The sequence below is a fragment of the Anabrus simplex genome, chromosome 7 (assembly GCF_040414725.1).
Source record: "Anabrus simplex isolate iqAnaSimp1 chromosome 7, ASM4041472v1, whole genome shotgun sequence".
Taxonomy (NCBI): Eukaryota; Metazoa; Arthropoda; class Insecta; order Orthoptera; family Tettigoniidae; genus Anabrus; species Anabrus simplex.
The window spans coordinates 158,097,694-158,110,451 of record NC_090271.1 but is presented as its reverse complement, the minus strand read 5'-3'; the positions used below and the strand labels follow the sequence as shown (position 1 = coordinate 158,110,451).

The 12,758-nt window shown below is 43.0% G+C and overlaps 1 protein-coding gene across 1 annotated transcript in view; it reads left to right on the top strand.

The window, feature by feature from the left end:
• Positions 1 to 5,825, top strand: part of LOC136877393 (ABC transporter G family member 23) — a 209,231-nt gene extending 203,406 nt beyond the window's left edge. Inside the window, exon 17 of the mRNA XM_067151397.2 lies at positions 5,187 to 5,825. Within this exon, the coding sequence (XP_067007498.2) occupies positions 5,187 to 5,398 (212 nt within the window). The 3' untranslated portion in view covers positions 5,399 to 5,825. The remainder of the gene's footprint in view (positions 1 to 5,186) is intronic.
• Positions 5,826 to 12,758: the final 6,933 nt, after the last annotated feature.

Genomic DNA, 12,758 nt, shown 5'->3' with positions numbered 1-12,758 from the left:
GCTGTATGCTGCAATGTTAACAAGACTAGAATCGAATCGAACACTATAGTCGATGCCGTTACCTACAACAGGTGTTCAGAACACTGATTGTTGTGTCAGAGCACTACATAACTGTTTAAAACATGTTTACTGCTCAGCAGGGGATACTTTTATTCTAAGAAGATGGATTCGAACAGGGAAAGAAATATATCGGCTACTGCAATGGTAACAAGACTAGAATCGAACGCTATAGTCGATGCCGTTACCTACAACAGGTGTTCAGAACACTGACTGCTATGTTCAGAACACAAAATAACTGATTGAAACATGTTTACTGCAAAACTATCTTAGCTCCTCGAGTAGCCTTTAGGTCTAGGTAAAAATCTCTGACCTGGCCGAGAATCGAACCCGGGGTTTCTGGGTGAGATGCAGGCACGCTACACTACGGGGCTGGCATTAACTATAAGAAAACCAAACCCCTACGGCACAACAGCCTTTTGAAAGGGCCTTGGCGTGCTAAGCGACCGCTACTCAGATAATGAGGAGTTGTGTAGTCAACACGATGATCGTTATTCTTAGCTTGGGTTGCTATCTCAGCTCCTCGAGTAGCTATAAGGTTTCGGAAAAAATGTCTCACCTTGTCAGGAATCGAACCCGGGGCCTCCGGCGAGAAGCACGCACGCTACACTATGGGGCTGATATTAACAAGAAAAAACCAAACGTCTACAGCACAGCAGCTCTTTGAAAGGGCCTTGGCCTACTAAGCGACCGCTGCTCAGATAATGAGGGGTTGTGTGGTCAGCTATCTTAGGTAATGAATAGTAGAAGTGGATATTGTTTTAAGAATGTAAGGTCGAGGCTTCGATTTACACAACTCCCGGGACCTCCAGCTAAGAGGCAGGCACACTACGGGAGGCCGGCAGAGTAGACTACATAAAAATTCTCTGACTTCGCTGAGAATCAAACTTGGAGTGTTAATAAAGAAGTTAATGGTCACAGTATCCCCTGACAGTCGTAAGAGGTAAATCGGGAATACTGTTTGTGCAGCAGTTGCTTGATAGACTCGGGTTCGATTTTAAGTAGACCTCGAACTAGCCCTATGCCCTTCCTGTTAGCAACCCTATATCCAGGGATGTAATTACTACTGCATATTCTGTATTGAATTGTAGTACTGACCTGGCCGGGAATCAAACTCGGGACCTCCAGCTAAGAGGCAGGCACGCTACGGGGGGCGGTACACTACATAAAAAATCTCTGACTTCGCTGAGAATCGAACTTGGAGTGTTAAAAAAGAAGCTAATAGGCACAGTATCTCCTGCCAGTCATAAGAGATAAATCAGAAATACTGTTAGAGCAGCAGTTGGTTGGTAGGCCCCGGGTTCGATTTCTAATGACGTAAGCTAAGTAGACCTCGAACTAGCCCTCAGGTCGAGAGAAAAATCCCTGACCTGGCCGGGAATCGAATTTGGGACCTCCGGTCAAGAGGCAGGCACTCTAGAGGGGGACCGGGACACTACATAAAAATCTCCGACTTCACTGAGAATCGAACTTGGGAATGTTAAAACAAGAAGCCGGCATACACAGATTGTACACTACGAGAGTCATAAACCGAATATTTTTTAGAGCTTCTAGGCAAGCATACACAGACGTATACGCTGTTGCCGACTAGTGCCGTCTCCCTTACTTTGTTTAAAGCACAGCTGCGTGAAATGTTAACTGTCAGTGTTTTTCGCGAACCTCGGGAAGACAAGGTACAAAGTACATGTTCATCGAACTGTACAAAATAATATGCACACACACGCGCGCGTACGTTGTATTCTTAATAAAATCCACAGCCTGTTTGACCGCTGCTTAACCTGAAGGCTTGCATGAAGCAGCTCTTAAGTAAAAATTTCTGTCCTTACCGAGAATCCAACCCGAGGTCTACCAAGCAACCGCATCAGAGACGGCGAAGTGCCAGAATTTAGTCCTGCAAGTGTTCTTTTACATGCTACTAACACGAGGCTGACGTATTTGAAAAACTACCGGACTGTGCTAGGATCGAACTTGCCGAGTTAAAAGGGCAATGCCTCAACCGATTGAGCTACTTAATTTAGCAGCTATCTGTAAAGAGTACGTCTTAGTGCACTGTCGGCTGAGCTAAACAGACTCATTTAATAATAGGCAGCATGAGCTAGTATCAACTTCTGATAACCTGCGAAATCGACTATACAACCTATTCTAGTAATTTCTGTCCTTAACCTCTGCGAATGTATTCTATGCCTCTAACCCGCTGACAGTTAACATTCCACGCAGCTGTGCTCTAAACAAAGTAAGACCGGGCGAGTTGGCCGTGCGCGTAGAGGCGCGCGGCTGTGAGCTTGCATCCGGGAGATAGTAGGTTCGAATCCCACTATCGGCAGCCCTGAAGATGGTTTCCGTGGTTTCCCATTTTCACACCAGGCAAATGCTGGGGCTGTACCTTAATTAAGGCCACGGCCGCTTCCTTCCAACTCCTAGGCCGTTCCTATCCCATCGTCGCCATAAGACCTATCTGTGTCGGTGCGACGTAAAGCCCCTAGCAAAAAAAATAAATAAAAAGTAAGCGAGAGGGCACTAGTCGGCAGTAGCTTATACGTCTGTTTATGCTTGCCTAGAAGCTCCAAAAATAATATTCGGTTTATCCCTCTTGTAGTGTACAATCTGTTCATGCCGGCTTCTTGTTTTAACACTCCAAGTTCGATTCTCAGCGAAGTCGGAGATTTTTATGTAGTGTACCGCCCCCCGTAGCGTGCCTGCCTCTTAGCCGGAGGTCCCGAGTTTGATTCCCGGCCAGATCAGTACTACCATTCAATACAGAATATGCAGTAGTAATTACATCCCTGGATATGGGGTTGTTAACAGGTAGGGCATAGGGCTAGTTCGAGGTCTACTTAAAAATCGAACCCGGGGTCTATCAAGCAACTGCTGCACAAACAGTATTCCCGATTTATCTCTTACGACTGGCAAGGGATACTGTGGCCATTAGCTCCTTTTTTAACACTCCAAGTTTGATTCCCAGCTAAGTCAGAGATTTTTTTTATGTAGTCTACTCTGCCGGCCTCCCGTAGTGTGCCTGCCTCTTAGCTGGAGGTCCCGGGAGTTGTGTAAATCGAAGCCTCGACCTTACATTCTTAAAACAATATTCACTTCTACTATTCATTACCTAAGATAGCTGACCACACAACCCCTTATTATCTGAGCAGCGGTCGCTTAGCAGGCCAAGGCCCTTTCAAAGAGCTGTTGGTGGTGATGGTGGTGATTATTGTTTTAAGAGGAAGTACAACTAGGCAACCATCCTCTATATAACACTTCGAAAAATGAAGATACCGGCCAAAGGAAGACAAGGGCAACGAAGGGCGTGAAAATGAGACTCCCTAGGCCTCTATACGTAATACCGTTGGGGTCGGAAAACAACAAGAGTTGAACAAGTAAGGTCGGATAGGATAGATGAAAGTGAGGAGCCTAGCACAAGTAAGTGGAAGCAATTCCAGGACTCAGCTAAGGGCCCCGTGGTCGCCAACCCACGCTCCAAAGTTCAGAGCCCCTGGGGCCCCTTTCAGTGGCCTCTTACGACAGGCAGGGGATACCGTGGGTGTTATTCTACGGCCCCCACCCACAGGGGGCAAAGAGCTGTTGTGCTGTAGACGTTTGGTTCTCCATAGTGTAGCGTGCGTGCTTCTCGCCCGGAGGCCCCGGGTTCGATTCCTGACAAGGTCAGAGATTTTTCTCTGAGACCTTATAGCTACTCGAGGAGCTGAGATAGCAACCCAAGCTACGAATAACGATCGTCGTGTTGACTACACAACTCCTCATTATCTGAGCTGCGGTCGCTTAGCACGCCAAGGCCCTTTCAAAAGACTGTTGTGCCGTAGGGGGTTAGTTTTTCTTATTGTTAATGCCAGCCCCCGTAGTGTAGCGTGCATGCATCTCACCCAGAAATCCCGGGTTCGATTCTCGGCCAGCTCAGAGATTTTTTCCCTAGACCTAAGGGCTACTCGAGGAGCTAAGGTAGCTGTGCAGTAAACATGTTTCAATCAGTTATTTTGTGTTCTGAACACAACAATCAGTGTTCTGAACACCTGTTGTAGGTAACGGCATCGACTATAGTGTTCGATTCTAGTCTTGTTAACATTGCAGCATACAGTAGCAGCAATGAGGTTAGAATCTGTCAAGATAGCAGCACTAAGAATAGCCATGTTTAAAAATCTCGTAAACATAACAGCAGTAAGAATAGCCATGTTTAAAAAAATCTTGTGAACATAGCAGAACTAATATCCTACACGTAAAAAAAAAGAAAGAGGTAGTGCATAAAATTTGATTTGAAAAACAAGTCGGGTAAGAATTTTAGACTCTCCACTACCAGGACATCATAACCATAGAATGGTTGTAAGTAGCAGCATCAAGTTTACAGATTATCCTTACTGGTGCATAAAATGTCTCCAAAGTGCTTCCTTGAAAGTTCGAATAGCGCTTAACCCCCTGATACTTTCGGGAAGGAGGTTCCACTCACGGCAGGCAATTACTGTGAATGACTTATCGTGGATGGCAGTTCTATGGGCAGGTAAAGCAAGGATGGAATTTATAGCAGATCTGGCGTTAAGACTGCGATGAGGGAATAGGTATTTGAAATATGAAGTAAGGTAAAATGGCTGTGAAGGATGAAGGATTTTGTGGAGATGGCATAGGGTATGCACAGTTCGACGGATTTCTAGCCGGGGTTATATGGTGGTTATATGAAGGAGTTACGTGGTCATAGTACCGTACGTTACAGACGTATACTTGACTGAAGAACCCAGAGTTATTATTAAGTATATGAGTATTTTTGACAATGTCAAATTATAACCCAAAATTAATTAAAACTGCGCCGCAAGGAACATTTTACATGCAACATATAAAAAATAAACTTTGTTAATAACTTTGCAACAAATTAACTAATCAACTTCAAATGCTGTGTGGTGCTCTAATTAACATATGCTGGTGTTTTTAAATTTGGTTGGGATAAGCGGTAAATTGTAGAAGTTCCAAATTTCAATCATGACTCCCCTTAAATAGTATTTACAACTTCAGTACTTCTGTTTTCCAGAAGTTAATCATTAGTCTGTCTTGTTATATATGACTTGTTAGTTTTGATATAACCGCATGTGAACGAGCTACTTGTCAGGCTTGATATGTTGTGTTTGTTTCAGGAGTGGTGTGGCCGGTAGAAGGGATGCACTATTTGCTGAAGCCTATCAGCTTGATGATGCCCTGCACACTTGCCAATCACTCCTTGTCCCACGTGCTCGAGAAGGGTTGGAACCTACTGCAGCCCCAAGTGTACACGGGGTTCCTGGTGAGCTTCGTGTGGATTGGAGGTCAGCTCCTTCTCTGTCTGCTAGTGCTACGCTTCAAGCAGTGACGTAGCTGTGTGGTGTTAGTACCGTCCTTTGAACCAGAGCGATGTGGAGTGTTTGTGATATGCTTGATGTGTGATGCGCACAACTAGCGCTGAAGATTATCCGAGAAATACTCTGGTAAATCGCATAATCTGCGGGTCAAACATTAATGCCGTGATGGGTGTGTACAGTTGATCTGCCAAATAGACTTCTTGCAAAGACAACTGTCATCACAACTCCATGTCCCGTACGACTTCCTATCCATTCATTCAACCGCTCTGCCTTGGGCATTAGCCAGTGAATAGTGAGCTGAACATCACTGACCTGTAGTCTATAAAGTGCAAAACGTATTTGTGACCCTGTAACCCAGGGCACGCTTGACGAGAAATTGTTATATAATGTTCAATCGAGCGAAATATCCTACAATAAAACTAAAATATCGATTTTTCACTTGTTCTTGTTTGTTTTAAATCCCGAACCTACAGTTGTATCTATATAAATTAACCTCCAACTTTAACTAGGACGTATATTTAGGCTACTACGAGATAAAATTCGTCAGCGAATGAAAGAGCAAAGAAGCATGACATTTCTCACAGTAATGTTACATTTTTTCACCTGTGGAATTCTTCTCCATATAAAAGTCTTAATAATAATACTGATGATATTATTTTTACGTCCCGCTAACTACCTTCTTACGGTTTCCGGAGACGCCGAGGTGCCGGAATTTAGTCTCGCGGGAGTTCTTTACGTGCTGGTAAATCTACCCATAGGAGGCGGATGTATTTGAGCAACTTCAAATCCCACCGGACTGAGTCAGGCTCGAACCTGCCAAGTTATGCTCAGAAGGCCAGCGCCTCAACTGCCCGAGCCCCTCAGCTCGGCCTGGGTCTTTATGGTGAACTCAAAACCACTGCAGATTAGCGCTGTCTTCCTGTTTCCAAGATAGCAGATTCCATTCCGGCTGATGTCGGTGGCACTGAAGGCTGCTCTACTGTAAGTGCGACAACCCGCGTCGTTGGCTTTCAGCACGTCAAAGAATTCCTGCTCCGATGTCTCTTGATATCTAGAACTATTATTATTATTATTATTATTATTATTATTATTATTATTATTATTATTATTATTATTATTATTATTATTATTATTATTATTATTATTATTATTTCAAGAGTTCAGATCCTGGTATGAAAATTTAATTTAACTTCTCCGATTTAGAATTTAATATTCACAAAATTAAAAGTAGCAAATTCTTTAAGGTTTTACAATCATAAAATGACTAGCATTTCGCGCAGAAGTAGCAGCGCGTTCATCTGGATTAGCACGCTCTCCACGACACTGGCGACTAGCGTGTCGTTGAGACACCTCTGCATGCCTCCTCTGAAGTACAATACAGTGGCAATGCACTACGGTAAATGTAACTCCAGTTGTTATAAATGCCTGCCTTTGGCTTTCATATCAAAAATTAAGTTCCTACTAGAGATGTTCAAGTCGAGAGTGAGCCTGGCACAAGTGCAGTAAGCGGAAACTTTGCTAGATCTAGCTGTGGACTCCTGGGCACTATGTTCGTAGCAAACGTTATGAGCCCCTGGGGATTTGACGTTTCTTTACCGATTCATTACCAATGGTATATTTTTTTCAAAGAAACTGATAATTTGACGCCCAGTCACTGACATTTTGCTTCCGACAGGCTTCTCAAATAATCTCATGCTTATTTCGACCGGCCCTTTCGATTTCCTTAATAACAATGTATCTTCCAAAGCTTTCTAAGAATAGGAAAACAGAAGACGAGTTCAGGGTCTTTAATGAACACTGGATATCAACATATTTTAGGGATAAGCCAATGTTGTATAATTTTTAGAGAAAATGTGTCAGTATTTAAAGAATACAATTTGAGGAGAAATTACGAAAGACAGCATATGAGCAAGTATTCTTCTCCTATACACGATGCTCGTCAGACCAAAATTTTATCCTTAAAACTTATCTGACGTCACAACAAAATATTTTCGAGGCGCGCGCATAGCTCTTGACCCTGCAAACAACGTGCACATGTTCAACATGGCAAGCATCAGTCGCCAGTCTGAATCTCAGCTGTTTAAATGGTGAGATAGTTATCATTGCAACACCCTATTTTCAGATGTAAAAGTTATTTTAAGTGCGAGTCGGCTCGACGGGTTCGCGATGCATTTGTTCAGCAATTTCCTGGTGAAGTGCCACCTTCACGGGCACAGATTCACCTAATTGTAAATAAATGTGAAACTACTGGCTCAGTGCTCAATAAAAAACATGCGCGCACACGAACAGTTTTAACAGAGGAAAAGCTAGATGACATTGCTGTGAACCTTGAATGGTCACCGAATAAAACACTCACAAAATAAGCATAACAAGTAGGGGTTTCAGTTTCTTCTGTACACAGAGCTACAAAGCTGTTACACATCAAACCGTACACGTTTACGCGAGCCCATTGTTTAAAACCTGCTGATCCAGCCACACAGTGGCGGTGGGCTCTCAGGAGCACATGAGCACGTGAACACCCAGTTGTAACGCATATTCACGCATTCATGGATACCGGTAATTCAAAATTGTTTCCTTTATTCGACCTGATTTCGTCAGTCGATCGAAAGCATTCGACTTATATCGAAGCTCCGTTACACTGACAGCTGTTCGATTCGACTGACAATGCCAGGGAGCACACTGGAGGTTTTGCTACGAACCTTAAAACTATACGCATGTGCATGGAGATGACGTCATGGTTTATGCACAGATATATCCATAAGTGAGGAGCACGGTAAGGAATGTGCCTTTCCGTCTACAACCGCCCTCAAACCAGAGATAGTATTACAGTTGACCACAAGGGTCCGCTACCTCCCCTGTTACTTTTGGCCACAGCTCCCAGAAGTTACTATTGTATTACATCGCCGGAAGATTTCGCTAGTAGCTAATTCTGAACAGGTTTTCGTAATCACGGGATCAGAAAGCGAGAGACTCAGCCCCGCAGTCGAATTTTACTTTTCTTGTACACTCACAGATTAGTCTCTGTAAAATGCATCCTCGGTTATAAGGGTTCTACCATATTATGAGTAGAGAAGCAACCGTACAAGGAATTTTTAGTGAAATGATTTAAGTGATTTTGTACTTATTTGCATTCTATTTTGGTATATTTCAGACGTGAACACAAATTTTGTTGTGAACCCCCTGAAAATTTGGTCACGAGCCGCCACTGCAGCCACAAGTGTGAAATATTGTGAGTAGCAGTAGCGGTTTCTGGTATAGCGGAATGGAGCAATGAACCTCCAGTGTATATCAAATTGTACTCAACAACGTAATTTTCATAACTCCCTTATCAATTTCGAAGCTCTTGCTAAGTCCATCTGTCCGTAATATACTCGTACTGGCTTTCAAATTCATGTGAGCTGCGCAAGGTCCGTGGCTGGATACTTGTCTGGAATTAACCCCCTTGCAAGGCGATCTCTCCGTCCGTACACTGGCGAAGGGAGCGGCGAGGTGCGGGGGGACGTCGGCCAGCACTAAAGCGAGACCAGGATATCGCAGAAACGGACATCTGTGCTTTACGCATGCGCAATATGCCACTCTCTCTAGTCTCTCGCAAGTCGTGTTGCTGGGGTATGACCCTGCCATCTGGTTGCCCTACGGGAATTTAACTATGCAGCAGAGAATAGCGCACGTAACTAGCGCTAGTGTTAAAAAGCATCGTTACTACCAAAAGTCACATTAAACTGCCAAATTCCAATATTGATATCTTGTCCCAAATATATCAATACCTACTAAACATCTATTAATTTGCTTTCCTTGATACAATAATATTTTTTGGAGAGAAACTTAAAAATAATTTAAGCAAAGAATAGCGGCAAGGTAATACCAATGAAAACTTTTAAATATAGTTATTACTATTCCCATGACGATATCGGAAGCAGAAAGGTGCTTCTCAACCCTGAAGAGAATAAAGACTTTCTTGCGCAGCACTATGCCCGAGGATAGACTTAATGCTCTTGCTATGTTGTCAACTGAAAGGGACTTGGTTATAAACAAGTTTGCATCCTCCAAGGAGCGCAGGATGGATTTTTTTGTATAAGTTGTCTGCATAGGGCAAGTTAATTGTAGAACATTTCTTATATTTCATGTGGTATATTTCGGCATGTATTGTCTGCTTCCCTCGTATTTGATCACATTTCTAAAACTTCTGTCATCTTATTTTACAAGGTTACGGCCCACGACGGAATAGGTGGTGGGGGAGATGAGAGTTTGGGGGGGGGGGGAACATTTTTTCTTCTGTTGAACCCCCAATGATGAAAGTCGCGCACCGCCACTGGTGAGTAGTATCTTTCATCATTTATATTCGACCCACAGCTTGTGTTCTTTTCGGATGAGGCCTGGTTTCATCTTAATGGTCGTGTGCACAGTCATAGCTCTTGCTATTGGTGTGCAGAAAATCCTAACGATGTTTATGAAGTCCCTCATTATCATAGGAAGATTGGTGTTTGGAGTGCTGTTAGTGCAAGACGAACAATTGGCCCTATTGTTTTCGAAAAGGCAGTAAATGTTTAGAGGTATCAAGATGACATTTTGACGCCGTTTTTCCGTCAGTTAACGGAAGAAGAAAACTCGCGTAGATAGTTTCAACAAGATTCAGCCCCTGCTCATACAGCAGAACATTCCCTTTTTACAATCTCGGAAGTGTTTGCAGACAGACTGATCATTGCTAGTCTATTTCCCCACGTTCTCCAGATCTAACAGTGTGCGATGTTTACTTGTGGGTAAACTGAAAGAAAAAGTGTATCAAAAAATTCCTCACATATTGGAGAAACTGAAAGAAAACATTACGAATGAAATCAGAAACATTACAGTGGCAGAACTCACTCGCGTCAGCCAGAATGTGGTTACCCGACACAATACATAAAAATTTTAGTGAAAAATGGAAGGGTATGTATAGGTATTTTAAGGCAGAAACAGGTTCAAAGAAGGACATTCCAGGAATAATTAATGAACAAGGAGAGTGTGTATGTGAGGATCTTCAAAAGGCAGAAGTATTCAGTCAGCTCTACAACGCAGGTAGGACGAAACTTCCAGCATCTTTTATAAGGTAAGATTTCATATAAGATTGTATACACGCTTAAAGCAGGGCGGCCGCGCGCGATGTAAGTTCGGCTGAGGCAAATACCGTTGTGCAGAGTACAAACACTATCTTGTCTTAGTGCAGCCAGTATCCAGTATTCGAGAGATAGTAGGTTCGAACCCCACTATCGGCAGCCCTGAAGATGGTTTTCCGTGGTTTCCCATTTTCATACCAGGCAAATGTTGGGGCTGTACCTCAATTAAGGCCACGGTCGCTGTCTTCCCACTCTTAGCCCTTTCCTGTCCCATAGTCGCCATAAGACCTATCTGTGTCGGTGCGACGTAAAGAAACTAGCAAACAAACAAACAAAAAAAGTTTATAGGGGAAACCCTGTACATTGACGCGAAGTTTGTGAAAACATCTGTGCAAAGGCCGTTGGTTGCAGAAACGTGTTCAGAAGTGTTAGCAACAATCGAAACTGTCAGTTAGTATCCCAGAACAGTGACATAAAGAATAGAGGGCATAGGCGAGGAACTGAAATCTGTGCTAACAGAAAGAGATAATTTGACCTATTTAACTCTAGCTATGGATGAGAGTAATGGTGTTTGTGATACTGCACAGTTTATCGTCTTTATAAGATGAGTGGGCAGCTAGTCAGAATTGGAAAGGTACAAATAAGTCACAATATTTGTTTAAAAAATGTGATGAAATAAACTGGGCTGGACAAAATTATAAAGTGTGAACTCCGATGGAGCTCGAAATATGGTAGGATGCAAAGATGTGCTCGTTGCTAAAATAATAATAATTTCGTGTGGCTATTTCTAGCCGTAGGATCCTAAGACAGACCCTCCGATGAGGGTGGGCGGCATCTGCCATGTGTAGGTAACTGCGTGTTATTGTGGTGGAGGATAGTGGTATGTCTGGTGTGTGAGTTGCAGGGATGTTGGGGACAGCACAAACACCCAGCCTCCGGGCCATTGGAATTAACCAATGGAGGTTAAAATCCCCGACCCGGCCGGGAATCGAACCCGGGGCCCTCTGAATCGAAGGCCAGTACGCTGAACATTCAGCCAACGAGTCGGACGTTACTAAAATGAAAGAAGTAGTTCTCAAGTTCCTTCTGATCTTCCACTATCCATTCGTTTCATTATCGACCAACAATCGCTTTGCCGTAACCTTTGAAATTGGAATCATGTGATGAGTTTGATTGTGTAATTTGTGACCTTTGTGCGAAGTTAAGGATTTAATCATCGAGAATTTCAGGAGTTTTTAATAGAGCTAGATAGTGAATATGGAGGTGTAATATATCATTCCCAGATGCGCTGGCTTAGCCGCGGAAAGGTCCTCGAAATATATTTCAATTTGAATTCAAGAAGAAATTAAAAATTGGAGGAACTTTCGGATTTAGGCTGGATATGTGGTTTTTGTATTTAACACCAAAGTGGGTAATGTTCAGCTGATGTCTAAGATGCAAATCCAGCTTCAAACTGGCTGCACTTTCTAATTAGAAATTTTATATTTACATAAAGTATATGTGTATAGGCTATATTAACTCTAATTTTAACTTGTAACTGATTTCTTTTGCTTTAACCGAGCTCGATAGCTGCAGTCGCTTAAGTGCAGCCAGTATCCAGTGTTCGGGAGATAGTGGGTTCGAACCCCACAGTCGGCAGCCCTGAAGATGGTTTTCCGTGGTTTCCCATTTTCACACCAAGCAAATGCTGAGGCTGTACCCTAATTAAGGCCACGGCCGCTTCCTTCCCATTCCTAGCCCTTTCCTGTCCCATCGTCACCATAAGACCTATCTGTGTCGGTGTGACGTAAAGCAACTTGCTTTTGCTTAACAACAATTATAACTATAAATATTTATGGTTCATGTATGTTGTGTTCGGTTTTGTCTTAAGTAAGAATAATACAGAACTGTAAATAATAATCTCGTCTGCATTGCTATAAAAGCCTATGCATGCTCAGTTCGTTTTCTTTCTTACATAAATGTGTGTTTTTAAAACACTTAAAGCACTAAATACTAAATTACTATATCTGGACATTCCAAGCTAGTTTCCAAAACACCAAGCTCGATGGCTGCAGTCACTCAAGTGCGGCCAGTATCCGGGAGGTAGTGGGTTCCAACCCTACTGTCGGCAGCCCTTAATTAAGACCACGGCCACTTCCTGTCCCATCATCGCTATCAGACCTATCTGTGTCGGTGCAACGTAAAGCAACTTGTAAAAAAATAGTTTCCGAGAGTGTTATTACTATTAAAATAATTACATTTTCTTCACCTTTTATTCAACTATAAAATAAAAGCTAGC